The sequence below is a fragment of the Bactrocera latifrons genome, unplaced genomic scaffold (genome assembly GCF_001853355.1).
Source record: "Bactrocera latifrons isolate USDA-ARS-PBARC rearing strain unplaced genomic scaffold, ASM185335v1 scaffold_503, whole genome shotgun sequence".
Lineage (NCBI taxonomy): Eukaryota > Metazoa > Arthropoda > Insecta > Diptera > Tephritidae > Bactrocera > Bactrocera latifrons.
Window position 1 is genome coordinate 46,987 of NW_017537161.1, and position 17,531 is coordinate 64,517.

Sequence of the window (17,531 nt, forward strand, 5' to 3'; positions counted from 1 at the left end):
TGAGAATTCTGATAAAATAAATTATTTTAAAAAAATATGCTGCGAATTAAAGTTAATTCTGAAAATCATTCCAATTTGAAACTATKTTGAAATGACTTTACTTTTCATGCCTCATGCCTGCTGTGGCAAATGCACGCAAGAAGGGGTGAAAGTAAATAGCATTCTCATACTATGGCAGGAATGTTTTCAGCGTGAATCACCGACCCAATACTAAAAACAACAAACGTAAACAAGGCAAACAACCAGACACTCAACAAAAGGCTGACAAAGAGTTTAATATTGCATTTTAGCAAAACAAAGGTGTTAAGTGACGTGGACATTGTAAAGTCCGTCCGAATTTTCTTTAAATCTCCAATTCTACATACGACGATAATTTGARCTTCGAAAATTTACTGTTATTAACTTCTTAGCAGTTGCATGCCGAGTATGCATTAAAAATAAATCTTTTTCGTACGTTGGTTCGTACAATGGCGTTTTTCACATATATATACTTAATATAATTGAAATAAATCCAATTGGAGCGAAAACTAATAGACTTGTACAAAAACATATGCGACTTGTACCAATTATGGATTCATTTTCTAATGGGTTACTTTATTTGACTAAGTCTAAGGGTCTAACATCCAAGAAAACTGTTTTGTAAAGTTGAGAACTAATTCGAATTCGGCTGCTTTCTACATGAAATCTGACATTTGCATTCTCGGGGGATTCCAAAACCTAAAGTAACGTATGTATTTGGAAAAGTCACACAGTCGGCGACTAACTAGTTTCTAGTTGTGGAGTTGTTTTTAATATTATTTGATGAAAGAATGTATTTAACGATACATACAAAAATGTATTTCAACATTATTTTCTCTCCTTCATTAAGTATAGCAAACACTTTAAACTTCATTTCATATACGTACATATTAAATCATTATCAATAAAAATTCAAATAATAACAGAAATGCCACAATGCCTTTTTATCTCAATATTACACTTTAGAGTCTAGTATTTCGAAATCTCTCTTTTTATAATTGTACGAAAACATAATTTTTTTTTTTAACTTTTAAAATAATGAATTTTGTATTTGTACAGTTGTTGTTGTTGTAGCAACAAAATTCAATCAGTCTCGCGCGATTGTAAGTGCATTTTTTTTTAAATGTAAACATTTAGCTGCAACAATAGAGGCGCCAAAGCCTTTTTGCGTCATGTCACTGCTTGACACACATTCCGGAAGGAAAATTCCAGTAAAAGCAAACAGTGATTCTTTAAAAACACCAACAAGATGACTAGCAGCAGCAAAAGAATAAACAAACACGCACTCTACTGGGCATTAAATTCACTATTGCATCAGACATTGTAAAGTGCTTATTTCTTTATTATGGAGGCAAATGGGCATTCACTTTAGGCTGCCGAGTTCAAATAAACACTAATTCTATAATTTTGACCAAATACCAATAGAATCATTGACCACTCGAAAAGAAGATTTTGTAAAACGTATTGGTATTAATATTTATTTATTCAACACCGAAATCACCATCAAATACATACATATGAAAAACATTGCACTTACCCCAACATTAATTGACGTGCTGACATGCTGTGCAATACGATTTAGAAATTTTCTGAAAGATGAACGCCTTAAGATACGATTTGTATTTGTGGCCGCGTTGTTGTTGCTCTCATTTCCACCGGAAACTGGTTTACCATTTACTATTTTTTGATCACTAACTTTGCCAACAGCATCTCTTTTTATACTGCCGCTCGCATTAGATTCACGTGTGSCACTTACTACACCACCATTTCCATTTCCACCATTAGTGTCCTTACAAATGGCTTCGTAGCTGCTTAGTGAAACGATACTACCGGCGCGCCCACGTCCCCCACCAACACACGACGATATCGCAGAATTGCTTCCACCAGCACTACTCGCATTGTCTGCAGGCGAGTTGGAAGTTTTGAATTTGCGCGACCACCGGAAGGGATTCCTTGGCATAGAGAAAGCTCGTCTTATTTTCTTGGCGGCATTATTGGCTGCCGTAGTTGGTTGGGATGCAGGCACAATGATCACTTGCGGCGCTGCCGAAGCTTTTGGAAGTTGTACATGTTGGTGTTGCTGTTGTTGTTGTTGCGCGTCATTTGTTACGTCGGAGTTTCTATTATCAGTGGATAYGTTCGTTGATGAAGGCGTAGCGCCCACTTTCCCAGGCGTTTCTTCTTTTGTAACCATCTTCGATGTCAAATTATGAAAACTATGAGTTTTACATAAATGGCTTGCTTTTCTTAAAATTGCACTGCAAATGCGAACAGCATTCCAATTCACGTATTTATGGGAATATTTTTTTGTATTTAATTGACGATATTTTCTATGAATATTATAATTTYTTGCTTTGTTTCGTACTTTTTTGTTTTCACGTTCTCTTCGTCACTACTTTGCTTTTTTTCCACCAACAACTTGGAAACTTTCCGCTTCACGATTTCTCCCCTTTTCTAGTTTCTATTTTTTCTTTTATATTTCGCCTTGCTATGCAACACCCAAACTTCCTTTCATATGCAAATAACGATAGATTAAACACTTATAGAATTATTTATTGCATTTGGCTTTAGAAGTTTTCTAAAGCAAATGTTTTCACGATAATCTGCAAAACTTTTCTGCCCTCAATTCAATATTCAACGAATGGACATTCGCCCACTTTTTAGTGTTCTCGTCAGTCGCGCACCGAAATCCACAATGAAAGCGAAATAAGTGTAACAAAAAGATTACAGCGCCGCCAAAGATTTTGCGGCGGCGTAAGTTGCCAGAYTAATCTATACAATTAAGAGTTGCATTTTTGTTCATGATCAATGAATGAGTATAAATTAATATTATTAGCTTTAATGTTTCCAATCGACATAAACAAAYTTTTTCTCTACTTAATTCAAAGCATTAATTTGAAATGAGTACCGCAACAAACTGAAAAATATATCGATAAATCGTAGAATAAGAAAAAAACAAAACATTTTTAAAAGTAAGGTAACTCTGTGCATTTCTTATTAGATTACATATCGTAGTAGATTCAATATATGCAARTTCTGACGTGTTCGTAACAGTGTTGTTTTTTGTGTATTTACAGTTTCTATTGATTATRAAATTTATGTTAGTAGAGATATTTTTTTAATGTTTCTCTGAAATTCTTATTCCGCATTAAAATTCAAGCAAAAACTCTTTTGTGCCTGTGTCTATATATTTCTCAAGAGATGGGCTTAGAAGGTTGACGAGGTGTAAGTGCTAGTTTCCTTGCATATGCTTTCAATGTATTGTAGTTTCGGTGCTTGTGTCTGCTGGGTAGTTTCAACTTACTACTTTAGAAAACAGTTATTTTTTCTTTTATGTCAACGTTTTCTGAAAATTAATTCAATATTGCATTCCCCTTCGCATAGATCTATGTCGGTTTTATAAATTAATAAAGTAAAGAGTATTATTCTCATTTAGAAATTATTGGTTGAATTTCAAAACATATTACCTTTAATATCAAATAAATTTAATTGTGTTAAAGTTATTTAGAGACAACAACCATATTTAGTTTCTCATAAGAAAAAAAAAAATAATAATAATAAATAAATGCTAAGCACAAAATAGAACTGAAAATCAAATCCAGAAATGGGAAATTAACTAACCCGAGCTATTGAAGTGCAATTAAGATGTCATCTTTAGTATTTGCACACGTAAAAAAGATTTGTCAAAATATAATATTTTTTAGTTATGCTTATATTCGGCAAAACAAAGATAACGTGCGCTAAGCGCTAGCCTTATAAGATCTTCTCACAATCTTAAATATACCTCATTCAGTCCGCAACTGCGAAGCGAAAAGCAGTGTTAATAGAAAGTGATTAAATACTCGTATTTCATTCAAAAGTTGAATTCGTTAATTTGAAAAAGTGATATTCCTCAGTAAAAAGTGAGTTAATATTGTTATATGTTTTTGTCTTTATGTTGGTGGCTCCTAGTGACGTCTTAAGACAGTTTATTATGTGTTACGGTAAACAAACTGTAATTATGCAATKGCGCTTTTTTATCTCTTTGATATTACATTTATAGGAGAATTTAATTTAGTAATCACAATGAAAGACAATTGGAAGGTGTGTAATTATATACATATATAGAATAGTTTTAATTTCATCTGATGTGTCTATACCCCTACTTAGTATGTATGTATGTGTAAAAATAGTTCATAAAGGACTCCTGTCCCAATTGCAATTTTTCCATTCCGTTTTATACTACCTATGTACCTCTAACTGAACAAATGTGATCTACTTTAAATGGCTTGATCTGAGATCTGACCCCAAAAATTTAAGTAAACAAATATTTTTTGYCGCTTTGCACAAAATAATTAATTTAATTGGATGTCACGCACCGATTACCTCCGGATGCCAAAAAATACCCGATTTTTCTAGTATAAGTATGTATGTAGATATGTTGCAATGTGATTAAGTTTCTTAGGCAAAAAGTAAATAAACTTATTAGCGTTTAATTCGAAGACAACAGACTATGGCTAGCCATTTTAAACTGGTTTCATTTCATTACAGAAAACAAAAACTAAACTCTGCTGATAAGAGTGTTCGTCGTAATGTTAAAATCCACTTCGAAACCAGATTAAACTGGATTAGCCAGAAAAGTACGCACTCGTTGGGGCCCCGTCGACTTGTGTAGTCTGTCCGTCCACTTGTGCCGCTCCAGTCGTCAAAATAATGATGTTTCTACAWTTTTTTATTTATTTTTGAATCATGCTCAATATACAAAGGCTATTTTGCTGCATTAATTGATACTGATAACGGTCATCAGCCAAGATGAATCGAGATACATATATGTATGAAGATGTATATGTACATATGTATGTATGTAGGTACGAAGAGCAGATTGTGCCCGCGGTGTACAATTGCACGTTACCTAGCTTATTTTCGTTGGCAGATGTTGTTATTGATTTATTTATATATTTCAAAGTGTAATAGTAACTAACCGGATTGAAGTGGTTAGTCGCYAGAACATGAACTTTCATATAAATATTGAGASTGATCTATTATTAAATATTTAAACAAAAATTATRTAACGAAATTGTTTTGAAAATAACTCAATCAATTCTTTGAAAAAGCGCCTTCCGTTGCCATAAAACTCACTCTCCACCGTTAGATGGTGCGCAAACTAGTATATGAATTCTGTAATAGAGTTTGCAATGCATATTCCAATATTCTGCGATTCAAATTTAAATTTACAATGAATATATTAAGTTGTCCTTGCGTTTAATCAACAAAAGCATATTGATGCTTTTCGTCGATRTTTGCATAAAACACTAATATCAAATTGCTAAAAGTTGAAATGAAATGCCCAATTAACTCCCCAAAGATTTACAAACTAGATAAATCTCATTATTGGATAGTCTGGCAACCCATTCTAATGTTTATTATATTTTTAGTACCAAAAAAGAAATTTTAAGTGCTTCGGTCCCAGTGAGTGTAAACAAGTAAACGTTTTTGTTTATTTAGTTACTGAAGGGGACAATGCGTGAATAAAAGAGCAGTGGCTAAATACGATTGAATGCAATATTARATGACAGTGCACAAAGTTGTAGTTACTTTTCATACAGCTTTATATGCGCTATGTATGTWTGAAGAAATATAAAGTCAAAAATAAAATGATGCTGGAGTAGGCTTTAAATTCTTAAAATAGTAAAGAATATATACATATATATATATACATATATGCATGTATATATAGCCTTGTGTCCAGCTGCTATACATTACATTTACGTTAAAAACGGTCAGGTTAGTACATATGCATAAATAAATATAATTTGGAAAACATTTTAGTCAAAATTGTTTACTCGCACACCGTGCTGTTAAGTGGAGATTTAATTCAATTGTACAAATGGCATCTAGTGATGAAATATAGTATAWTCACGATTTACAGCATTCGGTTTGCGTAGCTAAAAGAGACTTATGTACATATGTATATTCATATCTTATCTATGCATCAAATTAGCTTATCAGGTAAATAAAAAATATCACGAAATCCACAAAGGCAGACTAAATAATAATGAAGCGTTTATATTACACAGTAAATGATGCACATTTAACACACCAATGTTTACTTCATTTCAGTCGCTGTTTTCATTAATAAAAAAACACAATTTTTAAACGCGCACAAAAAACGTAAAATTTAGTCGTATTGCTATTACAAGCKCATTATCATGGATGCTGCACAGACGTATGCAACTGTGCCAAACGGCGGCCGGGGATGGGTTATTGTAGGCGCTGTGGCATTGATAAATGTAAGTATAAAATTTGTGCAATATAAATTTATGATAAATGTGCATTATTTCACTTTTAGATGACAAATCAATATATACACTCTGTTTTCGGTTTGCTATTCGGTGCTAAATTAAAAAGTATGCAGGAGCAAACTTTCACGGCAGCATTAATTTTAAATTTAAGCAGTTTGACATTGAATTTTTCCGGTTTATTTATTGGACCGGCTATAAAAACCTTTAAGCAGCGTAATGTCGCAGCGGCTGGGATTTTGTTTGTTTCGTTTGGTTTGCTGCTTTGTGCATTCGCAACGGAAAGCTGGCACTTTATTGTTGGCTACAGTTTATTTGTGAGTCAAAACTTTATATTTACTAAAAATAAATATTTTATTATTTCGAAATTTATTGAAGGTTGGTCTTGGACTCGGTTTAATAACACCATCCACATTTATGGCTATTAATTCGTACTTTAGCACAAAACGTGGTCGCGCTGTGGGACTGTCTTTAGCCGGTTCTGGGGTCGGTCAGGTGACTGTACCGCATGTAGTACGCTTACTTCTAGATAACTATGGTTTTCGAACCACTGTCTTTGCCATGTCACTATTTTCTTTAATTGGCGTAAGTTTGCTTAATATTTAGTGGTTTTTTTTTATTATTTCTAACAAAATGTTATATTAATTACAGCTAATTGGTGCTGCGTTGCTAAAACCACTAGATCCTCCAATGAGGCACAATAATCGTCAACATGTGCGTCTATTGTTATCAATAGATGATGAGAAAAACAAAACTGCACCACCACAATACAAAGTAAATGAAGTTGAAAACAATAAATTGATGAACAAAGAACCGGCGAATGCAAATGTGAGTGCATCTTCAGAGCATTGCTGTAATAATGTGACCCAGCGATTGGTGCAAGCTATGGATTTAGAATTACTCAGAGATACGACCTTCTGGAGTATTATTGTTGGCATGGGCTTAGTGTACACATCCACCATACARTTCACTATGTTGTTTCCGCATTTCTTGCAGGTTTGTTACAAAGTCCTTATCTTTATATGTGTTTTTTAATCATCTATTTCCTTAGTATTCAGTTGGACTTTCGTCCTTCAATACAGCAACGTGCATGTCTACGGTGGCTGGCGCCGATATTATATGTCGACTTTTATTGCCCTGCATCACTGACAAGTTGAAAATACCCTATCGTCTTGTATTCCTATTGGGAACGGTGGGTTTGCTTATTTCACGTGCAGGTATAGTGCTTGGTTTACTTTATTTCATTGTAGAATAGTAACTTAATAATTTATCATTTCGAATTTAGCCCTTGCCGAATCTATGGATATGACCACAATCATTGTGATGTCAATTTTTACTGGCATGACCAAATCGGCCACAGTGTTGAACAATAATCTAACAATTTCCAGTCATTGTCGACCAGAAAAACTACCAGGTGGCTTGGGTTTGAATATGATCGCCAAAGCTGTGCTGGTTATTACAGTTGGCCAACTGCTTGGTTGGATACGTGATTATACACACTCTTACATACTGTGTTTGCATGCGCAAAATATTTTACTGTTGCTGGTTGTATTGGTTTGGGCTCCAGAGCTTTTCTGCCAGTACCGGAAGAGTCAGARAGCAAGAAAGGCGGCAGCAGCAGAAAGAGAAGAATACAACAAAATGAGCGTATGCTGAACATCTAAAGTTGCCAAAGCACCGGGGATGGACACAGTATTACTTTTATGGTTTTAAAAAAACCATTTTGAATTTAATAATTCATTACTATAAATGCATGTGTGCACCTATTTATATAAGTAAATGAATTAAGGTAAATTAACATTTATTGGAGATTAATGAAGTCTGCGATAACTAGACTTTATATGTGATATTTTACAATATAAAATTATGCCAATGCCCGCAATTCATATAGTATGAATTGCAAGATATTTATAATTATTGTACATATAAGTATGCAAGACTATTTTATATACTTTAACTATAGTATTTTTTAATTAAAAAATATTAATCAGACTTCGAAATTAAAAAAATACATAAATATTGAATTTACTATTATGTTTATGTTTGTTTACATTTACTTACCTTTGGCCATCTGGGGAAGCGGAGTTAACAAACAAAATATTTAATCGAGTGTTAACAAATAATACGGCACATAATTTCGTATACGCTGAAAACACAATAAAACGTCATAGGCATTGTGCATAGAATACTAATTAGTAAAAAAATGTCTACACTCCACGCAGCCAGTCAATGTGTGCTGCAAATAATAGGGACGCATAGTGTAATTGTTGTCGCAATGCATTTTGCAACAATATTTTGTACATTTTGCAATAAGATAAATGACACTATTAATTCAGAGGTTTCACGTAATCAATTGATTTTTATTATATTCAGTTTACATCGGTACGCAGCAAGTAGCAGTTTAATTCAGAAGAAAAATGCAGAATTTCCAAAAAATTAATGTTATAGCATTTGTGGCGGTAAAATTATTATTCTTAATTGACTATAAAACGAGATTTATTAGAGAATATTTCATTTATTTAGTGCTTGCTACTTTTGCAACAACAAAGCTCACAAGCATTGCTGCATGACATTCTCGATATAGTCGATTTACAAAATGTGGACTTGAGAAACTATGAATATTTTCGGAATTTACCATCGCAGAATCCAAAAACAGCCGGACAGGCAAATCTGCTTCTAGAACACTTTCAGAAGAAGAAGGCCGTCTTGGATTACATAGAGCACTTATTTTTAGGCACATCGCCATTCACACGGAAGAGTGAGATACCGTTTAATCCACATTTTGGGCGTGCATGGCGCCCATATTTCGAAAGTCGCTATGGCAAACATGGTGTGAATTTGGTAGATATGTTAGGTCGTGGATACACATTGCAACAACTGAGGCAGCAAGGTGCAATTCCAAACGATTTTGGCACACCGTATTACCCCACGCGCTAAATTAACACTATACAATACAAAAGTATTACTTACTATAATTTAGTTATTTATTTTACACTACGTATTAGTCAAGTACAAAACTTTTTTATTCCGAATTTGTGAAAAGATGTTAAGTTTCATTTAAGTCTCTCATACACGCCGTTTTTGGGTGGAAATATATAGCACATTGTTACCACGTATAAATGCATCGCCATACTTATTTTTGAGCTGCCCATTAACATATTCCTCCGTTTGATCGAGCGCTATATTCATGTAGCCATCCAGGCAGGCCAGAACACCTAMAATAAAGACCGGCAGCTGTGTGAAACCACCAACCTTTGGTGCAGGACAGGATTCAGTTTACTTACCACGGTAATCAACGCCGCTGTTTAGCTTAACCACGACGGGACGCCCGTGTATCTGATTAATGAACTGTGAGAGTGCTTCTTTGCGTGACATATTAAMTTAAATCAATTTTGCAGAAAGATTTTCTTACAAGCAGTATGTACTAACAATAACTAACATTTTGTGCAATTTTGCTATGGAAGGAATATATTATTCACCACGTTTAGTGCTGCCATATTTTGATATAATGCATTTTAATTGCCGCCTTGCCAGGCTGTTTGATATTTACGTTATATTAAAAACATGTTCGAACAAAATGCATGGCCAGTTTGAAAAGATTTATAATTCTAATAAGAAAAAATGAAAATTATTGAATAAAATTTTCGAAGGAAAACGCAGCTTTTWAGGTATAAGGTATATTAAAATATACAAAACTTTGCGTGGTGTATTTTGTCACCCAGTCACACAAATATTACGTTTCTATTTCTGTTTGAATCAGTGGATTGTATTAAGACTACTCCTCAAGTGACTAGTTTGAATTTAAAGAARCACTTTTGATTGCGAGTTATCGATTTGAAAAATATTTAAAGTAATAACTTAATTCGCAAGGGGAATTTTTCATCGAAAAAAGTAGGCAGCGTGGTTACTAATTTTAAGTTTTACCATAAGTTTATTTGTATGTGATTAAAATTCTAAACAAAATTAAATCGGAACAAACTTTTGTCATTAAAATAAATTAATATTATTGTTAAGAACTAAATATCTACGGGTGTTTGTCTAAGTCTATCGACGGTTGACAGCGACATTGACTAATGTATGCCTTCCAGAGGTGTGTAAGTTTTGTATTGGTATAAATCCGGACCGCCATAGCCATAGAGTAGTTTGCCTCGTCCGTTCTCGTCATAGTAAGGATAGCGATATTTGGGACTGTAATGTAAAGAATTTATTTGTTAAATTATTTCAGAAAGACTTTGAGTTTATTATTGTACTTTCTTACCGCTCAAAGTATTGGAAATTCGGAGCGCGCGGTTGCACAGTGGCGGAGCCAAATTGCCAAGTACAARCCATGAAAAACAGCAGCTAAATAATAGAAAAGAAAGTAAGAGGAAGGCAAACATTTTCAAAACTAAGTACAACAAAATTTACTACAACATCATTTAAAAGCATTTTAATTATATATTTGAAGATTAACTCATCTGATAACTCAATTGCTGACTCTAAACCACTTCAGTTGCGAATTTTATGACACTAGGAAATAGTAATTCATMTACATATGTACATATGTATTAGTTTGTGTGTATGTATCTTCATATACATATATAGTCAGCATTATAAGAGTTATGTTTTCGAAACTCTAAAAACCAAAATTAAAGTGCAGTAAACCGTAAGAAAGTAAGGTGGCTGAATTTAAGAGAGAAATCGGGAAAATATGTACACAGATTTTCAGTGTATACTTATATGAATATGATATGTTTATTTTAATTTTGGAAATATTGAAGAAATAATTTTTTGCTATAATTTTTAARGCTCATTTCGAAATGGTGTAATGTCACATATCATTCATGCTCACTTTGCATCATAAATAACAGAAATACAGTTGCGAACATAGAAATAGGAGTGTGCTATTTCTGCAGATTTACTTGCACATAAGTAGATATATTTTTGTTTCATAAACTTAATGCACCGAATTAACATCTGCGATTCTTTGCTGAAACGAAATGAAATCAAATCATTTCAGTAGCGAATGGTATCAAAACACGAAAAATTTATCAAATACGACAATAATGTGCGAAAAAGATCAAGGTCCAAGGGCGTGGTGAAGCTCAACAAATGGTTGCAAAGCCAGGATTGACGCATTGAAAGGTTATACTGAGTGTTTGGTGGGATTGGAAAGGAAYCATACACTATGAGCTGCTCCAGCCTGCTCGAAAGATTGATTCTACATTTTATTGTCAACAACTGATGAGATTGAAGCAAGCAATGGATAAAAATCGRCCAAAACTGATCARCAGAAGGGCTTCGTCTTCCATCACGGCAATGCTAGACCACACACATCTTTGATGACTCGGCAARAAYTTCGAGAKCTTGGTTTGGAAGCTTCTATGCATCCACCATATAACCTCGAACTTGCACCGTCGGACTACCAAGTTCGCTTCAAGAAAAGCCTTTGAAAATTACTTGTCGCAGTTTTTCCCCTAGAAACCAGAAAAGCTTTACACTGATGGAATCATTATAAATATATAAAATCAAAAAAAAAAAAAAAAAAAAAAAAAAAAAAAAAAAAAAAAAAAAAAAAAAAAAAAAAAAATGAAATTTGATTAGAAATACGAAAAGTTTTTTTCGATTCCCTGAGAATGAAAACAAAAAACCAAACAAAACTTTTATTGACCGCTGTCATATATGTTTGTATATATGAAAAAAAAAAAATTCTTAATACATCCTACCAAATACTCTTGGGATTATTTTGAGAAATTGTGAAGAGCTGCGATTTCACTTTCCTTAATTTTTTAATGCTTTCCCAAAGTTTGGATATTATAAGTCCCTTCTTTCAATGAACCTCAATACTATTGAAGCTACCATACAGCTGAAGGCTGTACCTATTTTTATGCCCTCCGCCGTGTGCATAAAAACATTTATGTGCACTTTGCGCTGGCCTAAAAAACTGTCAACCACCTAAGCTTGCGACTGCCATTTAGTGGTTTTGAAATAATTCGTGATACGGCACTTAATGTCGGCTTTACATGGCGCCCCTTCGAGGCGTATCAGAAAATTGGAGAGCGCAAAGCTTCACTTTGCCTTTTCTCTAACAATTGAAATTCCAAACACATCGTAAAGCAACGCCTCAAACAAAAACAGTTTTCGAAAGTGACAATTGGCAGTGGAGGCCRCAGCACGTACCGCGGCGAACTCGTACTTTGCTCACTTACTAACTTTGTTTGCCTGCTGTTGGCATGCGCATAGACGGCGGTGCACTGCCGTGCTGCTGCGTCTCGCTATGGCTATGCCATTTCAAAGTGTGCGCTTACAAACAAGCTYGGTAAGTATGTGCTTTCGGATGTAGAAATTATATCAAAAATTAAAACACATCAGTCCAAGTAAAAGCCGCGAGATTTTTCAATAATTTCTTATTAAAAACACATTAAACGATGTTACGCGTGCATGTTATGTTATGCCTAAGCTATGCTATGCAACAAATGAGCARATCGCTGACCTACATAACGGCCGTCCATTTCGCATCAAACACTTTGCAAGCGCACCTGCTTGCGCCCATTTTAAGGTTAATTGCCACACTTCACACTTACGTGCAAGAAAATTGCCACCAATTTCGCCATTTCTGCTAATTTTCTTTAACGATTTTGAAAACTATGCACCACTTCCGCTTTGTTCGTTGTAATTTCGTTCTTTTCACACGTTTGGTTTCTTCGCGGCCGTAACTCGCTTTGCTGCTTTGGCAGTGTCTTCCTGCACGTCAGGTTGGTTACTAAATTTGTCTCTGTCGTTATGTTGGTTAGTAGTATGAGCCAAGAAGCTAACTGGTTGATTATGCGAAGCTTATTTAGTTTGAGAAGAGATGCATGGAAAATGCGAAGAAAATAAAGAGAAGGTTAAGGTGAGAGCGCAACTCACTAAATAGCTCTTTAAAAGCTACTCGCAAGTGTCAGTTTTAAGCGATCAGCTATACTTGAAATCTCGGCTTTTAATTTTGCTGAAATGCAAGTTGGATATTATGGACCTTTGGCTTCAGGGGGATATGCAATATACAGTCTATGAGGTCTAGTATTTAATTAGGACCAAATGTCTGCTAATAATGAAGAATGACAACCTGTTCAGAATGCTAAAACATAATAACGCAGACTTGACTTTTCTCTAACAATTGAAGTTCCAACTGACCCTGTTCTCAAGATACAAAAAAACTATTTTAGATTTTAACGTGGTGTAATAGGTGGGGAATATTTGAAGGGGCTCGAAAAAATCTGTTAACACTTCAGCTCTACACTGTGAGAGTTAACCTCAAAAGTATTTTTAAGCCCACTGCAAAGTTCAACTGTKTGAATATAAATATGCAAGAGTTCTTACTGAGAACACAAGATAACACAATAGACAGTAACAAGTAAARTTATCAAGTAAATCTTCAGCAGCTTTTTCTCTAACATTTTGCGATCATCTGCATGAGAGAAATGAAAGTGAAAGTGCAACTCTCTTGTATTTAAAAAGTATGAGTATTGCGCATATGGCCATGGCCCGAAATCAGGAGCGCCCACTCTCATATAATACATCTTTTCACTTACACCGAGGTCATATTATGAATTTTGCAATCAACTCAATGTGAATGTAAAATGATCTACATATCGATGTATGTATGCCAAACAGAGCGAAATCGAGAGAGTCAATTGCAAGCTAGGGAATTTCAAAAATGCTATTAATCGAAACGTGCAGAAAATCAGGTTTTTACATCGAAGCCCTTTTGGAAAAAGAGGCCAGCAAGAGACTCCAAGTTAAGGCTTGAGGCGCGTATTCAAGCACGAAAATAAAAACAATAAAATTTTTGCATATACCAGTGGTGGTAGCAATGTAAGAGAGTGTAAGACGTTGGTACTTTTGTGTGTTGAAAATCGAATAAAAAGATTGCATGCATCCACTGCCATGTATTATGCAATCGACAGAGCAAAGTGACCAGATTCAGGCGATTTTTCTTTATTTTGTTGAAATATTTGTCTGCTGTGAGCTTGGTGACAACATTGGGACTAGATTTGCGTGTCTGAAGGTAAATAGACTGTGGTTTATGTTWGAAAATAGACAAATAGCAGAAAATATAGCTTTCTTCCCAAGCAAGCGTGACGTTTACCGTTTATACTGCTATTGAAGTACAGTTTCACTTTGTTTTAACAGCAAAATACTCCYCAAAAAATGAAAAAATAATTGTTTTGGAAAACCGGATGAGAGTGTCCCCGATAGCTTCTACTCTGGGCCATAAAAGAAAGGTGTTGGATGAACGGTTTAGGAAAATGATTTTGAGCAATGCTTGGAGCAGTTCAAATGGAATAATTCCAAAGTTCGATCGTCGAAATTCAAATCGACAATGGATGCAACATGAAACCATCGTTTTACTGCAACGTCCAATCGAGGTCATTTGAGTGGACTACTCGCTGTGAACAAAAAAAATAAAAAAAAAACATGGAGAGTGCAACATTTAGCTAGCAAAGTTGAGATTTATCGTTTTGGGGTGTATAATGAATAATTCTCARAGTTTAGTTAAAATTCATGATAAGTATGAAATATTCAGCTTAACTTCAGCTATTTAGAGCGTTAGTACTACTCGAAAGATTATTAATTACGGATCAAAATTGACCCGGACTGACAAAAGGCTTTATTGTCGCCTTCAAAACAGGCTTCTGAGCCAATAAACGCAATTTTTGTTTAAACTTCTTATAAGACTCTACTGGGAAGGTCTTCAGTGAATTTTTGTTTCCCCAACATATTCAAAAAATGAGGCCTTATTATCAAGTTTGGGTCTTTTGTTAGGAGTTTAGTATTGATACACTTCACTGTCAAAAGATGATTCAAACTGTGTTGATTTAATCCATAGGCAATGTTGGGATCCATAGCTGAGATCTGTGTTGCCTATATGATGATTTTCAAGCACTGTTTYTTTAASTTTTTCAATGTTACTGTCATTAACAAATCTGGATGAACGACTCGGATGAGACAAGCTTTCGATGACTTCAAGACCTGAACTGAATGGAGTAGACCACAGTGACAGCACTCTGTAATATAATCAATGATTCAGTAGCCGTGGTTTCAATGGACTAGTCCGGGTCATTTTTGATCAGATGTTATTTTGAAATACAAATACTTAAAAAAAAGCTCTTGGTATATAATGGAGTTTATCTAAAAAAATAGCTACTTATCGTCGATACAAAGGTACAGGTATACAAAGTCAAGGTAGTCCTAATAGATTTTTTTATAAATTTTTATTTTTATTTYAAGCAATTTTGATAATCAGACTTGTGCCACAGTTTGCTGCTTATACAGAATTGTAGACCGCTCATTAAAAGCCCGCTGCCTGCCGTTTACAATTAATATGAAAACGTTGGAGCTTGACAACTACAATCTCAACAATAAAAATATTTTTACAAGTGCTTATGTGCGCTGTCAGGGTTTCCATTAGACTTGCGTAAATGCTATGCTAGGACGCACGTTGCCCATCAGCGGGTCAAAACCTAAAGTGTAGCAAGTCAGCGTCTAAGCCCTTGCTGTTATTTTAGACACATGTAGGTAAGTCTATTAACTTTTTTTTATGAGCCCGATCGTTTGAACTCGAAAATATATGCTTAAGCATGCATATAAATATAAAGACTTTAAAGCTACAACAACAGTCATAAAATGCCTTTGTTTTCGTCAATGAAAATTTTGATTAAAATAAAAGTAAAAATATGGTTTGAGTTTAACCCAAATAGGAAGAGCTTAACAGGAACTGATTCAAGACTAAATGCTTCCGAATGGGAATTTATTTCTCTTGATCGGTATTCAAGTTGTTATAAGTCAGTGAGTAAGTCCACAATGGTCATCACTTTCTTTTAAAATAGTCAATGGAGAGCGCATAAGCGTTTCAGCCCATTAGGCAAATGTGTAAATAAGCTAAATAAATAAACAAGTTTGGCTTTGTGGCTTCAATATGAGTTGCTGCGCTCAAAATTGATCTGTGCATGTGTAACAGGTGCATTGCCGCGCCTTATCTAAAGTCCAGTTTTACAAAAGATATTCAATGAGCAATATTTATACCCCTGAAGGCATTTGTGTTTCATTTGAAAAAAAATAAAAAAATTCTCTGGAAGGTGATTACTCCATGTGCGTCGGCCAACAAACAAGTATAAAATTATTTTCTTCAAAATTTTTTAAGTCTCATACGCCACCGCCTTTGGTCACAATGTCTGTTGGGTATAATACAAAATACTTTTAACACATGTAATTATGTATGGCTACATGTGTGTGTATGTAATAGACGTTATCTTCTCACTTTTCGCTCGAAATTCGATTTTCGCACAAATACGCCACAAGCGTTGTTTCTTATTCAATCTTCATATGCTCAAAATAYAGTTACATATCTACAGCTCCACTCTTCCATATGAGCGCAAATGTTTGCTGAAGTCGAAGTTGGTTGAATGCATTRCTTATTAGTTGCTGATTGGTGTTAGCGTGGATTGGAGTTTTGACATATCAAATTGCGAAAATTGCTTTAACTTTTTTAATTTWTTCTTTTTGTGAATTAAAATTGTGCTGAAATGTTAATAGATTGGTGCAAATATGTGCTTGTAAGTTTTGTTGCTGGTTTTCTTACTTACTCCTGATAGTAAAATATGCGCTGTGAAGCAAAATAATTGCACATAATATGAACTAAAGGCATTCGAACATTAATTAAATGASAAWCAAAAGACTTAAGCGACAAACTGGATTTTTGTGTTTTTTTACTTATCTATAAGGAGATTTTGTGTTTTTTTTTATAAATTAAGCAGCACCTAACAACCTTTGCAGCAAAGAGTTCTACGATGCTAAATGAAAGCACTTTTTATTCCAATTAATCTGCCTATTTGTGTTTTAAAAAGCTTATCTTTTGGCGAAGTGATAATTCGTCCAAAGTGGTGTATATATGTATGTACAGAAGTGTACTTCTCACCAGCAGAAGTTCATTCATTTCATTGTCGCAAATTTTCTCAGTGTTGCTGTGACTGATACTCTATATGGTTACGAAAAGTGGTGGCAACGTTTGAAACTGAATTTGAGTTCATGAATTTACTACTCTTACTCCCGTGAAATATTGATTTTGTGATTGTTGCATTTTGAAATTTTCCAAATCCATATTTTACTCGAAACGAAATTTTGACCAATAATTACTCCATAGTTCGATTGCATTATATTATAATTTGGCGACATTAGACGACAATTTTCCATTCCGTGAGGAGTTGCCTAATTTCT

General features: G+C 34.3%; 6 protein-coding genes across 11 annotated transcripts in view; 3 read left to right on the forward strand and 3 right to left on the reverse strand.

The window, feature by feature from the left end:
- Positions 1-2,694, reverse strand: part of LOC108973848 (ubiquitin carboxyl-terminal hydrolase 31) — a 32,227-nt gene extending 29,533 nt beyond the window's left edge. For all 3 annotated transcript variants that reach the window (XM_018941352.1, XM_018941351.1, XM_018941350.1), the window contains exon 1: positions 1,556-2,694. In XM_018941352.1, the coding sequence (XP_018796897.1) occupies positions 1,556-2,212 (657 nt within the window). In that variant the 5' untranslated portion in view covers positions 2,213-2,694. The remainder of the gene's footprint in view (positions 1-1,555) is intronic.
- Positions 2,695-3,824: 1,130 nt separating this feature from the next.
- Positions 3,825-8,242, forward strand: LOC108973840 (monocarboxylate transporter 12). 3 transcript variants are annotated; one of them, XM_018941341.1, is made up of 8 exons: positions 5,288-5,618; positions 5,827-6,006; positions 6,118-6,287; positions 6,347-6,613; positions 6,675-6,881; positions 6,948-7,292; positions 7,348-7,513; positions 7,582-8,242. In XM_018941341.1, the coding sequence occupies exons 3-8, from the start codon at positions 6,207-6,209 to the stop codon at positions 7,950-7,952; spliced, it is 1,437 nt and encodes a 478-aa protein (XP_018796886.1). In that variant the 5' UTR covers positions 5,288-5,618; positions 5,827-6,006; positions 6,118-6,206; the 3' UTR covers positions 7,953-8,242. The 3 variants fall into 3 exon arrangements, with proteins under 3 accessions (XP_018796885.1, XP_018796886.1, XP_018796884.1); XM_018941340.1 differs by lacking the exons at positions 5,288-5,618; positions 5,827-6,006 and adding an exon at positions 3,825-3,920; XM_018941339.1 differs by lacking the exon at positions 5,827-6,006 and having other exon boundaries at positions 5,288-5,781.
- A 410-nt stretch (positions 8,243-8,652) lies between these two features.
- Positions 8,653-9,254, forward strand: LOC108973842. Its single transcript, XM_018941343.1, has 2 exons — positions 8,653-8,755; positions 8,820-9,254. The coding sequence occupies exons 1-2, from the start codon at positions 8,714-8,716 to the stop codon at positions 9,231-9,233; spliced, it is 456 nt and encodes a 151-aa protein (XP_018796888.1). The 5' UTR covers positions 8,653-8,713; the 3' UTR covers positions 9,234-9,254.
- An 8-nt stretch (positions 9,255-9,262) lies between these two features.
- LOC108973843 (U6 snRNA-associated Sm-like protein LSm6) lies at positions 9,263-9,748 on the reverse strand. The gene is made up of 2 exons (XM_018941344.1): positions 9,581-9,748; positions 9,263-9,511 (listed from the first exon to the last, which is right to left on the reverse strand). The coding sequence occupies exons 1-2, from the start codon at positions 9,669-9,671 to the stop codon at positions 9,363-9,365; spliced, it is 240 nt and encodes a 79-aa protein (XP_018796889.1). The 5' UTR covers positions 9,672-9,748; the 3' UTR covers positions 9,263-9,362.
- Positions 9,749-10,273: 525 nt separating this feature from the next.
- LOC108973846 lies at positions 10,274-13,041 on the reverse strand. The gene is made up of 3 exons (XM_018941348.1): positions 12,860-13,041; positions 10,555-10,637; positions 10,274-10,484 (listed from the first exon to the last, which is right to left on the reverse strand). Exons 1-3 carry the CDS (start codon positions 12,887-12,889, stop codon positions 10,367-10,369), a joined length of 231 nt encoding a protein of 76 aa, XP_018796893.1. The 5' UTR covers positions 12,890-13,041; the 3' UTR covers positions 10,274-10,366.
- A 3,710-nt stretch (positions 13,042-16,751) lies between these two features.
- LOC108973845 overlaps positions 16,752-17,531 on the forward strand; it is a 4,527-nt gene continuing 3,747 nt past the window's right edge. For both annotated transcript variants that reach the window (XM_018941347.1, XM_018941346.1), the window contains exon 1: positions 16,752-16,870. In XM_018941347.1, coding sequence (XP_018796892.1) covers positions 16,841-16,870 — 30 coding nt within the window. In that variant the 5' untranslated portion in view covers positions 16,752-16,840. The remainder of the gene's footprint in view (positions 16,871-17,531) is intronic.